The sequence below is a fragment of the Manacus vitellinus genome, unplaced genomic scaffold, assembly GCF_001715985.3.
Source record: "Manacus vitellinus isolate BGI_N305 unplaced genomic scaffold, ASM171598v3 scaffold_0_pilon, whole genome shotgun sequence".
Lineage (NCBI taxonomy): Eukaryota > Metazoa > Chordata > Aves > Passeriformes > Pipridae > Manacus > Manacus vitellinus.
Window position 1 is genome coordinate 2,679,341 of NW_021938789.1, and position 20,140 is coordinate 2,699,480.

Consider the following 20,140-nt stretch of genomic DNA (forward strand, 5'->3'; position numbering starts at 1 on the left):
ATGACAAGAAAGACATTGAAGCGCTGGAGTGAGTCCAGAGAAGGGCAACAAAGCTGAGGAAGGGTCTGGAGCACAAGTCTCATGAGGAGCAGCTGAGGGAGCTGGTAGTGTTTTGCCTAGAGAAAAGGAGGCTCAGGGGAGACCTTATTGGTCTCCACAACTACCTGACAGGAGGTTGTAGCCAGCTGGGGGGTCAGCCTCTTCTCCCAAGCAACAAGTGACAGGACAAGAGGAAATGGCCTCAAGTTGCACCAGGGGAGGGTTAGATTTGATGTTAGAAAAAATTTCTTCACCAAAAGGGTTGTCAAACACTGAAACAGGCTGCCCAGGGAAGCAGTAGAGTCACCATCCCTGGAGGGATTTAAAAGACATACAGGTGTGGCACTTAGGGACATGGTTTAGCAGTGAGTGGACTTGGCAGTATTTGGTTAACAGTTGGACTCGATGATCTGAAAGGCTGTTTCCAACTAATAATTCTATGAAAAGAAAGTGGCATCCACATTTGCCTAAAGTTACCAAGAAGTCTGCAATTTGGTCTTGATTTCATTTTTAAACAAATGTTTTTGACATATTTCTGCACTTGTGTGGGATCATCCATGAACATCTGCATTGCTGAAAATTATCTGCTCCAACACTAACAAAAGAAAGAACTGAAGGAGCTTCATATGCACAATATTTTTTACACTGAATCTAAAGATACATTTGCTCTCTTGTACGGGTGTATCAAGTATCTAAACTGTTTGCTCATTGCTTCTCTTAGGGAACAAGATTATATCAAGATCCTGCAGATTAACTCCAAATGCAACCATTTTTACTGAAGGCAAGCCTCTCCACAGAGGCAACAAAAAAATATTAGACTGAGGAAAACTGATGCACACAAGTAAAACACTGAATTCATACAAAGAAAGTGGTAATTTTCAATTCAAACCACAGGTATCAAGTAATTTCCTACAGAAATTAATGAATGAGTTAAGGGTCCATAAAAAGATGACAATATGGTTTTAGCCCAAATCTCCTGATGGCAAAGAGGAAGTCTGGGGTGCTATTTCCTTTGACAGCAGATTTTACATTAATGCTCTTTTCTTTGATCCGTGGTCTGTGTCACTCAGCCAGTCAGTCATTCTGAGCTACCAAAATCTGACCAGTAAGAAAGTCTCTCTCCTTTGAAGAAGATGGTCATACAGGCATTTTGGTATTAAAGTTTTTAACCCTGGTTAATTGCTGAAGTTTAGCTTCAGTAGCTAGTGTCTTTTTCCCCATCATAGAGTGCATCATTCTTTTCTGCCATAATTATGCAAAGTATAATTAGAACAATACAAAAATAAATCAAGATCGTTAGGAAAACTTTAGGCAAATCACAATTTCACTGGAATATAACTTTGAAGTTTTGCTAAATCATGCAGCTGGTTTTAAAACCCCTCCCCATCTCACCACAGCTTCTGAGGTGGACACAAGTTGCTGTATTTCAGTTCTGTGAAGTTTCTCACACAGGGTATGCAGCTTGAACTTATCAAATAGTACCTACAGTTAGAAAAACACATAACAAATGTTTCAGTGTTTCAAGTGCTGAAATAGAAAGGATAATTATTTGGTGCTTGAACTTTAGTCTAGAATATATGTTTCATAGTAAACAGAGCATACTATAGCAAAGAGAACTAACACAGAATTGAAAAGACCAGATCTTTATTTCTGAGCTATTGAAACAGTAATGTAATGTATTTACTAAAAACAAATGCCTAATTTAAACACAGATCATCCAGCATTGTCAGATTTATGAAAAGCTATGTGTTCCTCACTAAGATCAGAAAATAAGACAATTAATATAGAAGAAAAGAATTCGGAAGTTGTAAGGACATATATGCTTTACAGTTCTTCTGTATCAATAACAATTTACAGAATGTGCATCTTACATAAATACAGTAGTGCAAATATTACCTCTCGGAGTTGGTAACTGCTGGTCAACAGGAACTGTTCTCCAGCAACTTGATGAGCTTCCTGTTCAAGCTCTTTGAGCCGCAACTATAAATTAGTACCTCAGAATTATTCTGTTTACATTATTATTTTCTTCAATATCTGCTAATTCCTAGGTTAATGAGTATATTAGACTTTTATTTAAAAATGGAGAATTTGATATTATGCAATCATTGCTGACTGGCTATCAACATTTACTTTAGTAGACTGCTTATATACTCTTTAATCTATATTTCTTCATGACCTGGGAATGGGATTTACTGTAGTAAAAGCCACTAACATTTGTGGGGAAAGAATTTAGATTACTGAAGACTATAGAGATCTGTGGGAAAAAGAGCTATGGAAATTATTCTGATAAATTAGTAATCTATGATAATCTAGTAAAATTTTATGCTACAAAATGGGATTCTCTTGTGGTTGTTTTTATCAAAGAACATGTAAGTTGTAAAGAGTGTATTGTTTACAAAGAGAGGCACTGAGAGCCACTTCTCAGGAAGGTGGTTACTGAAAACTAGGTTCAGAAAGATTCATTACCATTTTTAATCTACAACATATAACCCAAAAGGACCTGTACAATTTGCAAAGCAATTTCAGTTCTGGGGCAAGGCTAATGAAGCAAATATCTCTTTTTTACTCTCCTAAATAAAAAAGGGAAATATCCTAAAATGTAAATGTCTCTTAGTTGTATTTATAATAATAAAAATACTAAACCCCCAAACTGTTACATTAAAAGTGACAAAGGTTCCTTCTCTTTTTAATCAGCTATCCTCAGTAAAAGCACAAAGATGATGCTATACAATTTCAAAAAGGAAAAATAAATACAAAATTTACCCCCAGAATCTCAGATGTTTTTTTCAGTTCTTGTTTGTTCACATATATTTTGTGTGTTTCCATCACTGTAAATACAATTATAGATTGAGAACATTTACAATTGACAATTTCAGTCTTACATACTTCTTAGAAATGGAATCTCAAACTCACACAGCTGTCATGAGACTAAGAAAACATTTCATATTCTGATGTATTACATTCCATTTGAGCATAGTCAGCAGCTGTGTGAAAATAGTGAAGATTCTTATTTTGAACTGAACTTTCATACCTGCCAGAATTTTGATAAGTGGAAGCTCCAATGTGCAAAATAAGTTCCACAAACCTTGAGCCTGTAAAGCAAGGTATAAATACATTTGTCAGTGCCAGCTAATTTTGATCTTAAAACAGTGTCATTAGGTGCATCTATTTTCCAGTGAGCAGTATTTCACCTTCTGTATATTTGCTTTTTATATGACAACACTGCGGCATGAAAATACTGCTTATTGTAAATTATAGTATCTAAATGTTGTATCACTTCTTTCTGTGGAGAATAGTAATACATTTTGAAATAGTAACCATTTTGTACAGGAATACTAATAAAGATATTTTAAAAAATAATTTTTCCAAACTGTTTATTTTAGAGCAAGCCTCATTATAATAGGACACACGGTTATCCCTTTTTATTTATTCACTTGAACAATTAAGCAACCATTCATAATTCATAACTTTGTTTTCATTAGGAAGAAAATAAAGAGATGATAGGATTATTTACAAATTAGTTACAGAGAACAGGAAGTCTGTTTTCTCTCTAACCACTGAGCAAGACTTGTCTAAAAACTCCTCCTGTAGGCTGGATCTGTGTTTCTGCACCTTTTGTGCTTCCTTGCTGCCTCTCTTCACTGATTGTCTGTCACACTGCTGGGCCCTTAATCTGGATATCCAGATTCCTATGGCTCCATCAACTAGTGGTCTAAGCCCAACACTTGCTACCATCAACTTCAAAGAAAACCCCCAGGAAGCTCCGATGTAACTTCCACCTGAGCATATCCCTACATATTCTGACACTTTTCCAGGTATGTGATTACAGGCACAAAAAAAAAAAAAACCAAACCACTAAAAGAGTTTTTGAGATGCATCCTGAACTGCAATAAGGGGTAAAACACAATAAAACAGTTCACTTGGGAGGGACCTACAGTGACCTCCCACTGCCTGATCAATTGGGGGCTGACTAAAATTTAAAGCATGTTATTAAGGGCACTGTCCAAATGCCTCCTGAACACCAACAGCCCTGGGGCATCGACCACCTTGCCAGGAAGCCTGTTCAGAGTTTGACCAGTGTTTGGTTCACACAACCTAGAGCAAAAGATATGCTGAGAGTTTGTATCCAAGGAATACATAGGAAAGACCAGCTATATTATGTTGTCCCTCTGTTAACACTTCTTAGTCTGTAACATACAGATTTCAAATACCAAAAGAAAAGTCACAATATTCTGAACCTTTCCTGTTCTCAGAGTCTTCATTTAGATAATTCAGTTAACTGTTGCAGAGGAAAAGGTTCTTCTAAAGATTGAGACTATTTCCTCCTTCTAGAAAAAATGGAAAATTCAATGGCTAATTTATTTTAAATGCTGACTGCCAAAGTAAACCAGTATGGACTGAAGCACTCTGTTTAACTAGATTCTAACTCGAATGAGAAATGCACGACTAACTCTCTTTAATTCCTGATAATACTTCCAAAATTATTTCTGAACAACTTCTTTTTGTATCTTACCTTTAAGTCACGAGCAAGGTCCATCATTACATTATAAAGCTTCTCCAAGTTCACACCTAAGTTTTGATACTGATATAAATAAATAAAAAAATAAAACAATAATTTTACTTCTAAAATGAAAGTATTTAGAGTTCTATATTTTTTATCTTTTTTAAAAGGTATCAAATAGTAAAAATAAGTTTTCCTGTTTTTCTATATGTCTCCTGTTACATTAACATTTTAGAAATGTTTTCAGACCTCTGACAAACCCAACTCATGAGCACAGAACTACATGAACATTCCAGATTTTACCTGTTCCTTCATGTACATTTTGCACAGATCACAGAGAAATAGTATCAAACTGCCTTTGATATTGAAGTCAGTTTCATTACTACTTGTAAAATGAGGAAAAATTCCCTGCAGTTTTCTTTCTCACATAAGAACTACCACTCTTCTGTGCCAGAACTGTTCACTTCCTTCCCTTCTGTTCCACACAGAGCCATGCCACCTCCTTCAGGGGGCTAGGATACCATTTTGAAATGCATACAGACACTGAGATTATGACTGTTGGCTCCAAGAACATACATTGCAGCAGTTTGTGAAGAGCCGGACTCATGCTGGAGAAGTTCATGAAGGACTGTCTCCCATGGGAGGGACCCCACAGGGAGCAGGGGAAGGACTCCTCACCCTGAGCAGCAGCAGAAATCAACCTATGAGGAACTCACAGTAAACCCCATTCCCATCTCCCTGCACTGCTGTGGTGGAGGAGATAGAACTTGTGAAGGAAGGAGGGAAGGGTGGGGGAAGGTGTTTTTAATATTTATTTTACTTCTCATTCTCCTGCTCTGATTCTGTTAGTAACAAATTTAATTAATATCCCCACTTTGAGTCTGTTTTGCCTGTGATGGTGTTTAGTGAGTGATCTCTCCCGTCCTTACCTCAGCTCATGAACCCTTCGTCATATTTTCTCTCCTCTGTCCAGTTGCAGAGGAGAGTGAGAGACTGGCTTTAGTGGGTACCTGGTGTCCAGTCGAGGTCAATACACCACACGGTCTAGTCCTATAAGTGAGGACTTCTCTCTACCCCAGACAGACTAATTCAAGCAGGCCCACACTGCAGTGAAAGTCATCAACCTGTCTCCAAGAAACCTCATCCATGCCAACCTGATCCAGAACAAACCAGATGTCTGTGAAATACAGACAGTTTTCTTGATCCCATTCTGGAGGCAGGAAAGTGCCCAGTGACAGGCTTCAACTGACACCAACAATGCTCATCAGCGAATGCAGCAATGACACAAACTGCAAGATGTTTAGCACCTGTTCCAGCAAAGGTTTCAGGGAATATGGACCAGGATCCCTTTGGCACAGCAACAAATACATAGACAAGCAGCACATCTTCTATGCTGAAGGTGTGTGGGTGAGTAGTGAGCTATGGAATAAACCAGCAGTCATTCCAAGGACTATGGTGGATAGACAAGATTAGGACAATACAGAGGGAGCTTCTCTGAACTAGTGGGGGATGAGACATGATGTATCACTTATCACAGATCCCTCTGGGAGTACAGACACCTGTTGGGAACCTGCCAGCAAGGACAGAGCAAGAAGGCTGAAGAGATAAATCTGGCTAAGAGCCAGGATTCACAGGAAGAACTGGGACTCACTGAGCAAACAGAAGAGCCAAAAAGGAAGTGTGAGAGTCCAGGTAACAAATTAAGGAATAAGGAATGGGGGGGGGGGGGAATAATCACAGGATGTTACAAGGAGGCATTAACTTGGACTTGAGTGAACAAGTCAGCAAAAAGGTTGAGGCAAGGAAACAAACTAGACCTGAAGTAGGACAGGAAGGAAATATTATTTCAGTATTTAACTCAGAGCTGGGAATCAGGATGACAAAGTTGAGAAATGATAAGTAAGAACAGATGTGATACCTGAAGAACAAAAGACTGAGTCAAGCTAAGGAAAGAGACAAGACTAAGGATGCTGACTCACAGGAGGGCCATGACATACAGAAATAACCAACAAGTTTATAGTTTCTGCCTGTTTGCCTGTCCATTCCCTACACTAATAGCTTAATGCATGAAGCAGCTTCTGAAGAACTGCAGTTTACAGCCAGTGTTTTAAAGCAAACTGGCTCTGGTTTTCTCAGAAATGTCTATACTAACAGGTACGTGCCGATACAACGACCTCTGTCCGTGCTCTGAGCCCACTTGACATTTGTGGACTTGAATCACAGAAGTCCTATAATCATGCTGCAATATTTGGTCTGAACAACCAAGGCCTCAGAAAAGTGAACAGTTTCAAAAAAAAAAAAATCATTTAGGTTGCTGCACAGCATCTTATCATTCAAACAACTTCTGAAGGCCACAGTAGATCACCATGGCCCAAAAGACAGATATCAAAATTTTATAAAATTCAGTAAATATGTTTCAACAGGAATATAGGAAGATATTCAATAGGATATAGGAAGAAATTTCTATAGTGCTGGGGATAAGATCTCAAAAAGTTTATCACACATTCTCTCGTAATGAGAGAATAAAAATTCAGATCTTTTCATTCACATGCTTGGAAGTTCACATTTGACTCCTGCTATTCCTCAGCCTATGGTGTGGTGTCTTTACCAGCTGTGAAATTTAGCAAAATTTTAATAATAATCAACTAAATATAGTCTACAAGTTCACAGGAACTGGAAAAGGCAGCATTAGACATTTTGGAAAGGAGAGCTGGAAATCATTTTGCAGGGAGGTGGAAAGAAAAAAGATAAGATTATACATTAATATTGTTACTGAACATTATGGTTTTGAAAGAAAATTTCACAGCTGTCCCTGGAGAATGAGATCCCATCTTGGTAGAATGCAGTAGAACCTTCCCTTCTTCCCTTTCTTTAGATTTCTAACAAGTAGTATTAATAGAATAATTTTCTCCCATTAGAAACGCATTATCTATCTTTTCATGCAACATTTTGTAGGCAAAAGCAATTCTTTTATCATTTCCTTCCCCTTTCAACCCAACCTCAAACAACTGAAAACGAGCTACTTACAGATGCATTTCTCAAAGTGCCTGTATCTGTATTTTCTGCTCCCTTTGAGAAAGGCTTTGCAAAATACTTCTGTATTAAAGATTCAAAGGAAGGAACTGTGTCGCTGGGGTTTATCAGCCATGCTGCAATCCTTGGATCCAACACAACACTATCGGCAACTACAAGAATAAGTTATTTCTAACAATCAAAATATTTATATTACCCCCTATATTAAAAAATACCTCTAAAGTTTTGCCCATTTTTCCTGTGCCCACACTTCATAAAAGGACAAGTATTAACTCTACAAAAATGTTAAACATTGAATTCGCAGCTGTAACAAATAGTCAATATCACGACTACACAGGAGTAAGTTCAGTATTAAATATTTTTGAAGAGGGTTATTTTGTGAGGTTGGGGTGGGTTTTTTTCATTGGTTGATTTTTTCAAGTTTTAAAATATAAGTAAGCCTTTGGTTCTTTAGATTTACTGTTAAAGCCTCTCTTTCTCATCACTGGAAAACATCAAGTTGAAGTTTTTCTTATGAGCGTCTCCCACTGCTACACTTTGTGGTTGTTAACTTGATCCACCAAATTGCCAACAGGGATCAGGGAGAGATTTGCTTCCTAGTAATCAGACTGAGATTGTTAATGTACATATGAATTCACACATGGGTGCACAACACATTGTTTCCAAAAACCAGAACCTTTTGTCCTATAGGATCATAAGTGCTTACACTGCACTTTCTCTCATGTTCACATAGATGGATAGCATAGAGCAAGCCCAGTGCTGCTTCAGTTCCCTCTGAAATACAGTTTCAATATGTGTACTGCAGTACTACAAAGACCAGGAAAAACTAGTAACTACAATGCTTTGTGATATATTCAAAGATAAACCCAAGTACCCTCTTCAGTAACCCCTAAGTTAGTTCAAATGATGACCCACAGGCACATTTATAGAGAACTCCGTGCTACACAACCTCACAGACTCAGATACCTGAAAGCAAACTTTAACGTGTATAACGCAAGTTACAGCTGCAGGACTACTCTAAAGAGAATTTTTAGGGGTTTTGTTTGTTTTGTAGGAAGGGTTTTTGTTTGGTTTCTTTTCCATAGCAGAAATAACATGTGAGGAACTATCAACTTCTGAAGTTTAAAAACCTAGACAAGAATTCTTCTGGTTATTAGAAACTTCAGATTCAAATTCCATGCACCAGCTAGTATCTAATCTAGACCTAGTACTGCTTGTGTGTACAGGTTATAAAACTATCACTACTGGCAGTACCATCATGACATTTCTTCCCTCCTTTCCCACTCCCAGTGCTGTTTTATGTAGATCTTCCCACCAGATTTTAAATCACCTTCAGTTTACTGTGATTTACTGATGAAACTTTTCAGATGCTGAACACAAGCTGACAAGACTCCATAGAGGAAGCCCTTTCTGAAAGGTCACATTTACTTTTGTAACTCACTCAGCAGGAATCTGATACATGGAACCAAACAGGCATTATATCGACATCTTATGCCTTCTGTTTGTAGTTGCTTTTAAATCCAACAAACAAGTCTTATTTGTTCCTATCAAAAAAACACAAGTACTCATTCAAATAATTCCCAAGTCTGACAACTGTGAGCATCTCTGGGATTTATTTTAGCCTTTCCTTTGAGCAGAGGAAGCTTTTTACTAGGGAATATGAAACATGAAGTAGTTTGACCTTTTCAGCTATAGTCAGGATTGCGTCGAGAGCTTTTGTTTCCACTGGAAGCTATCCTTAAATTACTCAATGATTTGATTCCTACTCTAAGAAGAAATACATCATCTTCACATGCCAAGCCTCTGGACACATCCTCCCCAAGAGGGATATTCTTCTCCATGGTACTAAACTGTTTTTCAATATATTATTTAGCTACCAATGTAGTTATTTCTACACCCAGGGATTTTAACAGAGACATCAAAATCATCACAATTATAGGATGAGATTGCAGATTCAATACTTACCTTGTTTCCAGCTGATTTCATTACCATAAACTTGAAGTAGAGTCCTCAGGAAATCTTTTGCATTGAAGCAAATTATTGGAACTTTGCACTGTAGCATTTGAAACAACACTTGCCTGCACAGAAGTAGTTCATTAACACACACTATATTGCTACTACATTTAGTGAATCTATACACTTTATTCATTTAATTAGCACCTAATACTCAACAGTTAACCCAAGACATTTCCTTATTCCTATAAGAACAGAATATTGCATTTTGAATATTAAATTCTCAATTTAATAATACCTGAAGCTTCCTTCTATAAGAAATTAAACATCCTAGCAGATATGCCTTATCATGCATTCATAGAGAAAACAAATCCTCTCAAAGTTAAATGCAACCTTAATCCAAAACAGCAACTGGCATCCCTGTAATACGTCAATATATCCAAATAAGATCAGAGAGGTCAAGTCACTGTAGCATTGTAAAATATTGATTTAAAAGTTACTAGGCAATTTAAATTACCATAACTGCCTTGTGTTAGTACACTACTTAAATCTAGAATGTTTCATCTCTGTCATTTATTTCCATCTTTTCAAAATGTCTGTAATTCCCTCATTCATGCTATTTTAAATAGATTTTACCAACTATATATATCAGTATGTAGATTTAATAATTACGTGTATCTTTTTTTTATAAGTCCCATTTTGGTCAATATAGAAAAATAGTATTTTTTAATAGAACATTTTTGATGGCATGAAACCACAATACCAAGGGTTTGGACATACTAGAAATCACACAGATCCTAAGCTATTATTGTATGCAGTATAGATCCATTATTAAACAACTGCACCATTCTTACAAGAAATAATTACCTATAAGATTCATCTAATACCCTTATTCAACTTATTCTTTCTACTGTTCATATGTACCTGTTTTATTGACCTGTTTTTCTCAATTCACAACAACCTAGATATTCAAGCTGACAACAAGACATTAAATTAGTTGTCATGTAACTCTAATATTACAGGTGGAGAAGCACAGGTAAGCAAAGTGACTTGTTTCAAGTCCCAGTGAAACAGTGGCAGAGATTCGACTAACAATCAAGTCCAACATCTTGAAAATGAAAGTTTTGTAATTTAATAACCCCAGTTCAGCAGTTTACAATTAGGCAGTTAATACTGAAAGTCATAAAATAGTCTGATGAATTTTTAACATGCAACTATTACACCTAAGAATCAGATTCAGTTCTCATTTCTCCCTTTATGGGATACAATTTCCAAGTTAATAGGAATAAAAATGGATTTTGGTTATAATAACTGGAAGTTTAAAACATAATCCAACTTTTTATTGAAATTTAGTCCAAGTATTAAACAGATACATTAAGCGTTTATTCTAAAAATTATATTGCATTATTACTGAATATTAGTAAAACTTCATTTGGGATCTCAAAAGCCATTTAAAAAATCTGCCCTAAAAGGACGAAAAAATATTAGCATAGCTCAAAAAGGGTGCTTACTGTAATAATGCCCATCAAAAAAGTACTAGATAAGAAATGCAGTTGAGGAAATGGAAGATAAAAACCAAGAAAGATAAACCTGAAAGAAACACGTTCTTTGGTGCCATATAGCTTTAGCTGTTCATAAAGGATTTCCAAGGCAAATGCAAACAGCTCCTAGTTCTGCAGGGCTGCAGTTAAGTGATATGCTGAGGCCAAAGGAATAGTCTACTCTTATTTGGTTTAAATTAGCCCAGACTTGACATGGAACTAATACAGCCAATATGAAACTCAATGAGCTTGACACATTAAGGAGATTAAGCTTGTGCTCTGTAACCAACATTACTGCTGCTAAAAGCATATGTAAAGCAAAACAGTATTTTTTCCTACATACTCTCACCAAGAAAATTTCATGTGAGCCTGTTCTTGTTCCCAGAGAGATGATCGTTCAGTTTTTAAATAAATTAATTTATCTTTTTCCTCAGCAGCTTTCCAAGTACAGCCAGTTGAAGAGTGGCTGGGAGGGAAAGGGTGATCGCTCTGATTCTTCACTAGCACAACAACTCCTTTTACTGATGAGGTTGAGACCTGTTAAGTGTAATTACAATAGTGTTTCCTCTGACAGATCTTGTGCAATCCTACAAAGAATAGTTCCCAAATATTTTACAAAATGAAACCTATTATGTACACTGGAGTTACTACACACACCACTGACACAGTAGAGGAGCAGGCAAGTGTTTCCATCTTGGAACAAAAATTCACAGTGACAGATACAGTAGAAAGTAGAAAGTAGAAAAAATATTCTAATTCAGTTTAAATTTAGGGTACACAAATGTCTGGTTAGCCCAAGTGGTTTCATTTCCTTTAAGTTTTACTTGGTAGCTTAAAATAAAACGTAGTCAAAATATTAAGGTTTACCCCATTTTACATGGATATTTTGGTATGCAGTACACAAAAGGGGTTCCTACTAAGCACGGGTTTGTGTTTGTCAGTCACATGCACAGTCAAACAGTTCTACAGAACTGACTCTAAACAAAGCCAATCCTTCACTAACCTGTTCTGAGCTGAGCTGCGAAGAACCATCTTGAAATATCATAGTAGTTACAAAAGCCACTGCCTGTTCTATAGTTGCAAGCAGTTCTCTTTTTTCTTCACATCCCAAAGTGCTAATATCACAGGGATAATTTTCATTAGTCTCTCTTTGTCCAGAGCTACAGCTGTATCTTCTTTCATGTGAAGAAGTGCAGGTCTCTACATGTAATCTTCTTGTTTTCTCAGAACAACATGTAGACACACTTTGCTTTCTTTTAAGAGGAACAGCTATTTTCTTTTCCCCATCCTTCAGCTTTTTTGCTTCTACTGAAAGATTTCTTTCTTGATATCCCCATGTTGGCAAGTCTGAATCCTGGTAACAGCTCACTATTTTGGTATCTTGACAGCCAAGCATTTCATTGGTATGCACTGTCCTGACTATCTCACCAGCACTACTTTTTTCAGGGCTGGCAGATGTTTTTAAAATGGCAATTCTGGAATCACAAACCTCCTGGGAAAATTGGAATTTTTTTTTTAGCAAAGCAATTATTCAACTTATGAAGATAAATAAAAAATGCGATAATTTACATAACCTTTGAAGAAATTAATATTCTACGAAAAAATGTTGATATAACAAAACAGTCAGTTTAGGGCAACCACATTACATAAACCAAAATTCAAGTATTTATCAGTAGAGATTATTTTGTGGACATATACTGTTTACATCCACAACCACTGCTGGTTTTTTTTAATCTTAGTCCAACATTAAAAAATGGCAAATCAACAGCTGTAAGATGCATTTAGTCCAGTGTCCTGACTTCCATAGTGATGAGGTTATTAGTGCCTGAGAGAGAAGAGACCATTCATCTTCAGCTTCAATATTCAGAGCTTTTTTTCATGACAGCTTAGTTTGTTAAAGAACTTTTGGCAAGGAACCTTAATGATTGCTTTGGAAATCCAAGTACAGGAGTCAACTGGATCTCTTTAAGCAATTTACAAGAAAAAAATACATATGAAAGCTGCACTGTGGAAGGTGCATGAATAAGCACTATATTCTATTCTGTTTAACCCACTATAGCCAGAGCAGTTTTCCCACTCCAGATAGTCCTTGGATCCCTTTACAGCAGCATGCTACTAAACAGCATTAAGCAAGATGCTGCATGGTAATGTTTTGTTTCTAATCCTTCATCCTTATTTCCTTCATAAATTTCCTTGTTATGCTACTGGCCTTAATACTTTCTTACTGTTTATTTTGCTACTTCTTTCTACAACCGCCTCAGCTGAGACAGATCCTCTGTCTTGATTTCATACACAAGGACTCTGGAATGGCAACTGGTGACCTTTCAAGATTCCCCAAGGTGAATGTGTTTAACTATTTGCAGATTACACAAAGTTGTATCTTCCCTCAATACTCTTTACACCTCGAGCACCAACAGGCCTTAGAGGAGCCAGCAGGCTTTCTACTTCTGAGGCATTTGGAAAAATGATGTGTAAGTGATGCATTTGCAAGCTGTTCCTCCAAGTTTATTTGGACTATACTATTGTATACTTCATCTAATTTAGTCAAACAAGGCAAGTATAAAAGAATACAAATTCTGTTAAGTTCATGTTTTTGCATGATGACATTTTTTAGTAGTGTCCTTCATACTCTTGGCCATACTACCTTTTCCTGCACAGATTTTAGTATTCATTTTAAATCTTCAATATTGTTTTGAATAAATCCCTATGTTACCTACACATGTTCTGATTTTGGAGGGCAATTCTATATACTTTCTTTTAAAAAGCTCCTTCAATTTTATGTATTTTCCTTTTTTGAAATTAAGCATCACTGTCTTATCTATCTTTTAATGCCTCAGAAAGATTACAGTCTCTGTCAGGGCACCTTTCAGCAGGAAGATTTTGAACCTAATCTCACACAGATTGAAATAAAAACCCATTTCTCTCCTGAGTTCTTTCTAACTGTTCCACAAAGCAGTTGTCTCCTCATTTTTAGTTGCAGCATCATGCATAAATTTACCATTCACCCACTCCATTGAAAACTAACTGAAGCCTCTCCAAATTACTCTATTTTCAGCTCTCCCAGCCCAGTCTCCTTCAGTACCTCTGCTGTCATTACCATTCCAAAAACTAAGGCTTCCTCACTTCAAAAGAACCACAAGTTACTGCAGTGCAGGACTCCCTCCATTTCCCAAGATGACAGTTTTCACTGATCAAAGGATACTGCCCATCTCTATCCAATCTGGATAAATTAAACCAGCCAGAATGACAAAGTCAATAAGTTTGGGGGTTTTTTACAGTTTTGCAATATTCCTCAACCCAGTTCTCATATACCCAAACCTTCGAACTACAGAGTCAGAGGATGAAAAAGGCTTAAGACTGCTTGAGATCATACTTCACAGGATCAACTCTACAGGTTCTAAGTAAACAGAAAAAGGAAGCTAATTAAGCTTCTGCTACTACCAAAATGAATAGTGGCTGTTCTCAATGAAGACAAATTAAATGGACTTAGACAAGAATAATCAAAAAGTGGACACTATAAAGTTACCAGAAGTGGAAAAATAATATGCTTAAGAGCCATAGAAAGACAACTAATTTGCTCAAGTGTATTCTCCAGTCAAACTGCAAATAGTTTTATCATTTAACACAGCAGAATTTGGATTATGACACTCCAGTAATTATAAAATCAGGAATAAGCAATTTTTTTAAAGGTTAAAAAATAAGAACAAGGCAATTTAATTATCCAGTCAGAATAATACAGGGAGAAACAGCAGCTTCTGCAAAGAACTGATCTCCTCTTAGAAATAATGACGTGGTTGGAAGTAGAGAAAACTCCCAGGATGTAGTTTCATCATTTATGTCAACGTAGGAATATTTCACTAGATGCAGCTAGTCAAAATTAGCATCCCATCATCACAAAAAGGGGTTCCACTACTACCCATGTGCACCCACAGCTGCATGAGCATCTATGAGCCTATGTAATTTGGAGGAAGTTATCCCATTCCATAAAAGAAATCAGTTTTCTGCATCCTGAGCAGCCTGAATGGACTTGCTGAAGTGTGCAACATGCACCAGAGTCAGAGTAAGTAAGGCTGTGAAACTTGCAGCTGGGACAGGAGTCCATTTGCAGCATCTGCAACTCATCGATCGACCCAATGGATTTTACGCTCAGGGCCTGAGCTGGGGCTGCTGCAGTTTCCCACTCCCACTCCTGCCCTGGCTCTCACTCACATGCACATCAAGCCAAATTGAGAGAGATGATTAAACCCAACATTTAACTTCCTACTACAGAGTAACTTTTCATCTGAATCAGCTCACTTTATGATTATGTGCTACCGGTTGTCCGGTGACAGAAGTCTGAGAACATTTTTAAACCCTGGTAACTGCCTGAATGTGGCAACCTCATTTCTGATCACTCTGTCATAAAAAAACAACTTCATGTTGAAAGGGTAACAGAAGTGGGGCCAAGACTCTCATGGGTAAATACATGCCAAGTGCAAAATAAGACAGGAAAAGCTACCTGAATTATGAGTGTATAAAATATACTGTGATAAAGCTTCTTATGGAAGAACCAGTGTATAACTTCAAACCTGCTATAAAAAGACTGCTTTTAGTGGTTTTCGATCTTACAAAATGCTTGCCTTTTCATTTCTCAGATGTGCATCCTTATCACCTACTTTATTTTCCTTTGTCTTCTCTATACCTTTAAAAAAGAAGAAACAATTTACAATACAAATGAATCTGTAAGCAGTGCACATAAGTTAGGTTACATACAGAGTACTATCACTGACATTTTTACCAAACCTAAAACAACTGTATTAAAATTTTCCTCGACAACCATTTTATCAAATTAACATCATTCATGCTTAAAAGGGCCCTGCAGGTTCTGAAATATGCATATGTAAAAGCCTTCTTTGTCACCATTAAGAAAAAATTAATTCAAATTCTCTATAAAGCATACAAACATTTTCCACGGTGCTCAGAAGAGGCATTGCTGTAATTCCACAAATAGGTGTATTTCCTTCTTTCAAAAAAACACAAACCATTTTGGTCAAAATAAAGCTTGTGGTGTGGGCATGAAGAAAAAAAAGACAACCAAACCCTACAAACATTTTAACTGTTTTCTTGGAATTAAGTAGTATTATTCCACAATAACTTTGTTCTATAAAGCACTGTTTGCATATATGACTGTAATATATTGTGCCCTACAGCGAACCCTGCAGGGGAGAACTTTATCACGTTGTTCATCCTGCAATAGAACAGGTATTGTAAGACCAGACAAGAACAGAGAGCAAGGGGAAATTCAGACCTACAAACTGACAGAAAGGTGAGGGGATACCAGCTCCAGAAGAAGCAGGATGGCCAATCATGCTGGGTCTGACACACCCAGCCAAAAGACACCTCATGGGCAAAGTATGTATTTTGTCCCCCCATACCGAGTACAACAATAAACTGATGTTGTCAGCTACCAATTTGCATTACCAGCAGCAAGACACTTTCTGAATCTCACATACTGATGACCAACATCAAACAAAGCATAAAGTGACCTATTTCTATTTACTAAAACTGTTTTTAAAAATTTTTGTCTAGGCAAATCAAGACCCTGTACTTAAAGTACCAAAAAAAGCCTTTTCCAGAAGAAACAAAGCTTATCATTACATGTTGGTGTAAGTGTATAATCAGCCATTTATCTCCAGCTCAGACTTCTAATCTGAGCTGTTAGAACAGCCAACATGGCATAGCTGTATTTGTAGCTTCAAATATTTTAGGTTTGGTTTTCTTGACACTTTCTACAACAGTAAGATTATAAATTAAGAATGATAGTATCTGAGTTTACATTCAGTGCTTTTAATTGTTTCACAGTAAGATACTTTTTCTTGACAAATCCACCCTCCAGAGAAGATGATGAGGATTACATTTCTCTCCTCCAGCACACAGCAATCAGTATGACAGATCGAAGAGAGATGCAACTTCCGATTTCTGATTTCTGAATTACGGCAAAGTACCACCAGATGGCAGCAGAAACCTGTCCTTGCCCTCCAACTCCTTAGGGCTTGATGGAAACATTACAGTTCCACTGCCAAGACAACCACAGAATTTCACCAACTAGGTCAAAATTGTGGATCTTTGTTCTATTTGAGCCCAATATTTACCTTCCAAAAGACAAACAGTTTTTCCATTAAGCAGAATATAAAAATCTACCAATAAAACACAGTTCAATACAGTTTGAAACAGACTGAATAACGTGGCAGGTTTCTGTTTGGTTTTAAGAGAGGTGAACTTTTTCTTCTTTCCAGATCCACACCAAAGCTATATAGATAAAGATATATAGATAGATATGCAATTTCCTAAGAGCAATTCAAATAGGTCTGATAAACCTGTACACTTCAAACAATTGTTGAGTAATTACTGCATGGAAAACAAGAGCAAGAAAATCTTTTCATGTGACCTGCTGCTACAAAATGCTTATACTGTTCTTTCACTCCCCAATAAACAGGGATTTAGCAGCACTACAAAGACGACCACAAGCTCATTTGGTCAAAGATACCAGACACCTTCATGGTGTTCCAAAAAAAAAAAAGGATCTGCAATTTTACACCTTGAGAGAGAGTGAATGGATCAAGAGCAGACAACAAAACTGTGTTATTGCACAGTACTGAGACTTCCCCAGTCTAAGAGAAAAAATATTACTGAGAAAAATTAAGGCAGGGAAAATTACAAGGTAGCAGGAGAAGTAGAATGGCAATTAAACCAAGGCTGAAAAGAGATCTGATTTTGTTTAAAATCATCTGGGTTTTGATCCCAGATGTACCATGTACAATGTACCATTTTAAAATGAACTTATTTCTTCAAATGTGTATCACTGACTGACAATGAACTCCTACCCTTGTCACTGCTGCACCACCAGGCTCCACTGATCCAATACTTTACTACTGAAAGAGGGGCCTGAACCATAATTTATACAAAACTGAGGCTGCAAAAACCATGATGTACACAAGAACAAATCCCATCATTTAAATAATATTCCAGGATCTAGTTCTCAGGAGAAAACAGACAACTGAAACTGAGCAAAACTCCAATTTTCTATCTACTTCCTTCCAGAGCTACCAGACTGACAGACTATGACACACAGAGAATTGAGAAAAAAAAATTACATCTTGCAAAACCTCTCTAGCATCCACAATGTTCTGAGTAAGATTTGCCCAACAGAAAGATCTGCTGAGGCACTTGTATCATTACCTGATTTGCTCTTTCACTGGGACTTTTGTTCACTCTTCCTCCTAGAATTTCACAAGGAGTGCATTGCTAATGAACACGTGTTTAAAGCACAGACATGAGTCTGGAGAGTTCAAGGGCCACCTGGTGAGATCCTAGTACCTCTAGTGATCTTCAAATATCTAGTCCAGAGTCATGTTCATGTATACATATAATTTATTGCATTTAAGAGTATTAGTTAAGTAACAGTTTGAAATTCTCATCTACTTCTACACCACACAGGAACAGAAAGAAAAAAAATTAAATTGAGGGTACTGTTCCTTGCACTCACATAACATTATTTAATCAGAAAAGTCCCAGAAAATGTCAGAGTTACAGCTTAATTCCTTTTCTAAACCTGTAATCCTAAAACCTCACCTTTTTTTTCCCCCATTTAAAAACAAAGACTAGAGGTTTGATATTGTTTTGTTTGTTTGTGTTTCAATTTTTCAACTGAAAAACACTTAAAAAGGCTAAGACTTACTCACTCTGATTATTTTCTCTGTTTGTCTGAACTTCTACAGGAATAGACTGCAGAGCTGTCATAATCCTCTGAGCAGTATCAGATAAAGGCACTTTAGAAATCTCACATCCTATGTACATGTACTGCTCCATTTTTAAGATTAAACCTATATGCAGAACACACAAATTATTAATTAATCACAGCCACAAACAATCCTCACTTATATTCTGTTGAAAACATAGTGAGCGTGTTCAGCCATTCATTCTCAATAGAAAATTACATTTCCTCCCAGACATGTCTGTTAGCAACATATTGTAAATAAAAATGTAATAATTTTTCAAGACTGGTATCTTTGAAACAGTGTTTTAATACATTAATAAAAGAATCAGCACTCTTAAGTACAGCTAATTTGTACCAGAAAAAAAAATCTAGTAAATAAATCAAGAATTTGATGTATGTCTGACATGCTTTCCCCCCTCAATATCTTTAAACCAGTCTAGCACATGCATACACTTACTTTATTGCTGCTTGGATTTTATTAGGAAAAAAACAACCAACTGTCAAGGAACTGCCAAAATTGAGCCAACACAAGATGAAAGAAACACACATTACTAGCATGGTATACAACCATTAATTATGTGCTGTTTCAGAAAATACTTATCATAAAAGACCTCTGTTTCCTAAATTTTGTATAATTGAGGCACTCAAGTACTGTTATATACAAGTGACTTTAAAATACTTACTACAGTTTGTCAGTTTGAGAAACTGGCCAGCAACATCTACAGTCTCTACAAGCTTTGACCACCACTGTTGTCCTAAACTTTATCCTTTTCTGAAAAGGAGTAGCTTTTCCAGTTGACCTGGCCATATTCTATAATACATACAAAATACTTGGAAAATTCTTAGATACAACACACATTGGAGAATCACAAATAATGGTGTCCATACTGATGCCTTGTTATTTTACAGTTAGACTAGAAGAATGCATAAAGCTTAACAAAAACAGAAGAAATATCCAACATTTTAAAAACACTTAAAGGATCCAAGCTGTCCAAGTCAATCACTCCACCAAAAACTGCTGTTTACTAAATTATTCCTATACAAGGTAGCAAGTGGAGTCCTGCTCCTCTGGTCTTCTCACTAAATCCAGATCATGAGTAGACTGTCAAGTTTAACCATCATGCAAACAATAGTTCCTTTGCTTGCATGGAAATATTTTTCTTAGCTCAAGACCACAGGCAGACTGCAGCTTTGAATACTTACAAGTGCAAACATTTGTCTCTCGATTCAAAGAGGAACATCCATCCTGCTGCATTAGAACTGGTTGTATCTATCTAGCTCATATTAGTAAGTGTGTGAAGGAAAGTGAGAGAGAGG

The 20,140-nt window shown here is 36.7% G+C and overlaps 1 protein-coding gene across 1 annotated transcript in view; it reads right to left on the reverse strand.

The window, feature by feature from the left end:
• POLN (DNA polymerase nu) overlaps window positions 1–19,618 on the reverse strand; it is a 93,590-nt gene extending 73,972 nt beyond the window's left edge. The window contains exons 1-12 of the mRNA XM_008920939.3: window positions 19,507–19,618; window positions 18,789–18,929; window positions 15,687–15,748; window positions 12,071–12,559; window positions 11,417–11,604; window positions 9,539–9,651; window positions 7,568–7,725; window positions 4,553–4,621; window positions 3,071–3,131; window positions 2,803–2,867; window positions 1,936–2,019; window positions 1,432–1,521 (exon numbers count right to left, since the gene is read on the reverse strand). Coding sequence (XP_008919187.2) covers window positions 1,432–1,521; window positions 1,936–2,019; window positions 2,803–2,867; window positions 3,071–3,131; window positions 4,553–4,621; window positions 7,568–7,725; window positions 9,539–9,651; window positions 11,417–11,604; window positions 12,071–12,559; window positions 15,687–15,748; window positions 18,789–18,915 — 1,506 coding nt within the window. The 5' untranslated portion in view covers window positions 18,916–18,929; window positions 19,507–19,618. The remainder of the gene's footprint in view (window positions 1–1,431; window positions 1,522–1,935; window positions 2,020–2,802; window positions 2,868–3,070; window positions 3,132–4,552; window positions 4,622–7,567; window positions 7,726–9,538; window positions 9,652–11,416; window positions 11,605–12,070; window positions 12,560–15,686; window positions 15,749–18,788; window positions 18,930–19,506) is intronic.
• Window positions 19,619–20,140: the final 522 nt, after the last annotated feature.